We start from the raw sequence: 3,629 nt of genomic DNA, 5'->3' as shown, positions 1-3,629 counted from the left end.
TATGATAGGTATGCAGTGGTCTGCAGCATGGAGGGCACAATGCATGAGAATAACAGGAAACTGCTCATTACCTGCAGGAATTGAGAAGACATTGTCAATGAAGGAAGTCTGAGAGAGGATGAAACAGAAAAAGAGCTGGAGGTAAAATCCCATTGCCATAAGTCTGAGCACAGGCATGTTGGCAGGAAGAGCCCCTGAGCCCAGGCTGAGAGGGATGTGTGTGTGAGTGTGCCAGTGTGTCTGTGTGCACCCTGCTGCCTCCACCCAGTGAGTGGGTGTGTATCTGAGTGCTGCCTGCTGTGTCTGCCACCTTGAGTGTGTGTCTGAGTGACACTTGGGTATTTGTTTTTCCTATGAGCGGCAGTGTACGGGCTGTTCTCCAGTCCAGTCTTCAGTCTTCCTGTCAGTGTGACCCTCCTGTGTGTCTATGTCCGTCCGCAGTGAGGACATTCTCAATGGCAATCCCTCAGGCAGCAGCCTGGTGATATATTTAACTCACGCAGCTCGGCTCAGAAAGGGGACTCCTCCGGCGAGCAAATGTACAAACATATTTTTACCTCAGAGGATCACCTCTAGGTAATACAAAATAGGAAGCAGCCATGAATCACTGTGGCGCTGCGTGTGGAGTCCTGCGTCACGGCCAAAACCAGGAGGAACCAAAAAAGCGGCATTTATAGTAATAATGTGACAGGAAGGTGACCGTGTCCTTTCCATCTTCACCCCTGTAAAAAATGGACAGTAAAAGAAGATCAACTTCTATTCTGCCGCCATGTATAGCAAAACATGTTTCTCTACCTGCCGTGTATTGCAAGCAATATATGCTTCTCTGCCTGTATAATAACAGCTATATTGTATGAGCTGGAATACCCCTTTACTTTAGGCTGTATTCACATACTGCATTTTACTGCATTTTTCGTAACGTTTTCATTGGCATTTTTTACTGCGTTTTTTGTTGTCGTTTTTTTAGAACAGAAAAACACTATGGCCATATGTTACTTTAAAGTCCATAGCAAAATATTGTAATGACTACATAGATAAGCATACTTTGTGGTGTTTTTATGGTTCAGTGGCTTTCTTTTTCTCTTAAACGCAGCATGCCTACATAGGTACCCTAGACATAGTATCTTACCCAAAGGTGAAACATAATCCGTGTGAACAAAAGCTGTAGGTATTTTTTCTAGCATTTTTCTCATAGGCTTTTCTATAGAAAAATGGTTTATTTACATTCGTTTTTCCTGCAGTTTAAAACGCCAGACAAAAAGCCTGTGTGAAGAAGACGCGACCGCTTCCCGCCGCAGCCATTTTTTGTTTTACATTTTTCCTCCCTCCATTTCAAGAGCCTTAACTTTGTATTTTTCTGTCGATATAGCCGTATGAGGACTTGTTTTTTTTGCCTGACGAGTTGTAGTTTTTCACGGCACTATTTATTGTACCATATAATGTACTGAAAAACTGGAAAACCTTCTAAATGGTGTAGAATGGGGAAAAACAGCAATTCCTCCTCTGTCTTTTGAGTTTTGTTTTTACGAAATTTATTGTGTGGTAAAAATGACGTGACCTTTATTCTGCAGGTCAATACGGTTACGGCAATACCAAATTTATATATTTTTTTATGTTTACCACTTTTCCAGAATAAAAACCTTTTGTTAAAAAAAATTGTGTAGCCATATTCTGAGACCCATAACTTTTTTATTTTCGGTTGATTGAGCGGTATGACGGCTTTTCTTTTGCGGGGCGAGCTGTAGCTTTTATTGCTAATATTTTTGGGTATATGCAACGTTTCAATCACTTTTATTAAATTTTTTGAGGACATAAAAAAAAGTTCGGTTTTTTTTTTAACAGCGTTCTCAATGCGAGAGAAATAAAGTTATATTGTAAGGCCAGATTCACACGAGCGTGTTCAGTCCGTGATATACGGTCAATATGTCGGCCGAATTTCCTGGACCGAACACAGTGCAGGGATCCGGGCTCCTATCATCATAGTTATCTATGACGCTCGGAGTCCCTGCCTCGTTGTGGGACAACTGTCCCGCACTGTAATCATGTTTTCAGTACGGGATAGTTGTCCCGCAGCGAGGCAGTGACAACTAGCGTCATAGAGAACTATGATGCTAGAAGCCCGGCTCACTGCAGTGTGTTCGGTCCGGGAAACGCGGCCGACGTACAAACCGTATATCACGGACCAAACACGCTCGTGTGTGGGCTCCTAATCGTTCGAACTTTTACAGACACGGAAATACCAATAAGTTATTTTTTTTACATTACATTACCCTAGTCTTACGGTGTGTATATATATATATATACTCACAACAACCTGACACTCCAACTTGGCTGTATGAGGCCTTATTTTTTTGCAGGACAAGTTGTCTATAGTATGAGGGAAATGCATATCAAAAAATAATTATGCCCTAGTTTTTAACGTTTATTTGTTATGCCATTCACCAAAGATCTTAAAGGGAACCTGTTACGTTGAAAAATGCAGTCTGATCTGTGGGTCTCATGTTATAGAGCAGGAGGAGCTGAGCAGATTGACATATAGTTTTGTGGGGAAAGATTCAGTATAACTTGTAATTTATTGATCTGAACCTCTGCTCATTCTGGGCTTAGGAGGCCGATGGGCGGTCCTAATCAGGGAAAGAAAGCTGTATTTGTATTCACACTAATACAAAGTGGGCTGTCAATCACAGATTAAAATTGCCCACCGGACTCTTAAAGAGACTCTGTCACCATATTATAAGTGCCCTATCTCCTACATAATCCGATGGGTGCTGTGCTGTGCGAGTCCCACAGAAACGTTACCAAAGTGTCGGGAGGGTGAATAGACATTGCATCCTGGCTGAAGGCAATGTCTATTCACTCTCAAGACACTTCAGTAAAGTTAATGTGGGTGTATGTGATAGCACAGCATGATCTCGCGAGATCACGCTGTGCTGTGAATACAGATGGACATGAATGGAGAGCAGTGTATGACGCTGATTAGTCACTGATTGGTCAGCCTCATACACTTCTCCTTACAATGGCCACTTGGTCAAAAGTTAAAAAACGCCCAGTCGGGCATTAAAAAACAAATTAGCATAAATCTAAAATTATTCATAACTTGCTCAAAAATGATCGTTTTTCAAAATAAAAACCACTACTGTTATCTACATTACAGCGCCGATCAGATTATGTAGGAGATAGAGCACTTATACTCTGGTGACAGAGCCTCTTTCAGCCCAGAATGAGAAGAGGTTCAGATAAATTACAAGCTACTTAGTAAAACTATATATCATTCTCCTTAGTACCTCCTGCTCTATAAAATTATGTCCACAGATCAGACTGCATTTTTAATGTGACAGGTTCCCTTTAAATAGCATGTTTCATTTATTGTAATGGGGATAGCTAATATGTACATAATATATGTTTTAGCATCATCCAATTAATATTTTTTAAAACATTTATTGTAAAATAAAATGTGGGGTTTTTTTTCTTTTCATTTTTTAAACTGTTATGTTCTGTTTTATTTTAGTTCTTTTCTTTATTGATCTTTTTTCACATTTTAATACACTACTAATAAACTACTACTACTAAAAAAAAGTATACTAACATATAGAGTCCAGGGTCTATTGAAGAACCCTATGGTAACAGAT

The 3,629-nt window shown here is 40.1% G+C and overlaps 1 protein-coding gene across 2 annotated transcripts in view; it reads right to left on the bottom strand.

Annotated features, from left to right (window-relative positions):
• Positions 1 to 648, bottom strand: part of COLQ (collagen like tail subunit of asymmetric acetylcholinesterase) — a 109,558-nt gene extending 108,910 nt beyond the window's left edge. For both annotated transcript variants that reach the window (XM_075827240.1, XM_075827242.1), the window contains exon 1: positions 72 to 648. In XM_075827240.1, the coding sequence (XP_075683355.1) occupies positions 72 to 177 (106 nt within the window). In that variant the 5' untranslated portion in view covers positions 178 to 648. The remainder of the gene's footprint in view (positions 1 to 71) is intronic.
• Positions 649 to 3,629: the final 2,981 nt, after the last annotated feature.

The sequence above is a fragment of the Rhinoderma darwinii genome, chromosome 5 (genome assembly GCF_050947455.1).
Source record: "Rhinoderma darwinii isolate aRhiDar2 chromosome 5, aRhiDar2.hap1, whole genome shotgun sequence".
Lineage (NCBI taxonomy): Eukaryota > Metazoa > Chordata > Amphibia > Anura > Rhinodermatidae > Rhinoderma > Rhinoderma darwinii.
Note: the sequence above shows the minus strand (reverse complement) of the source record. Positions and strands in the feature narration are given on the sequence as shown.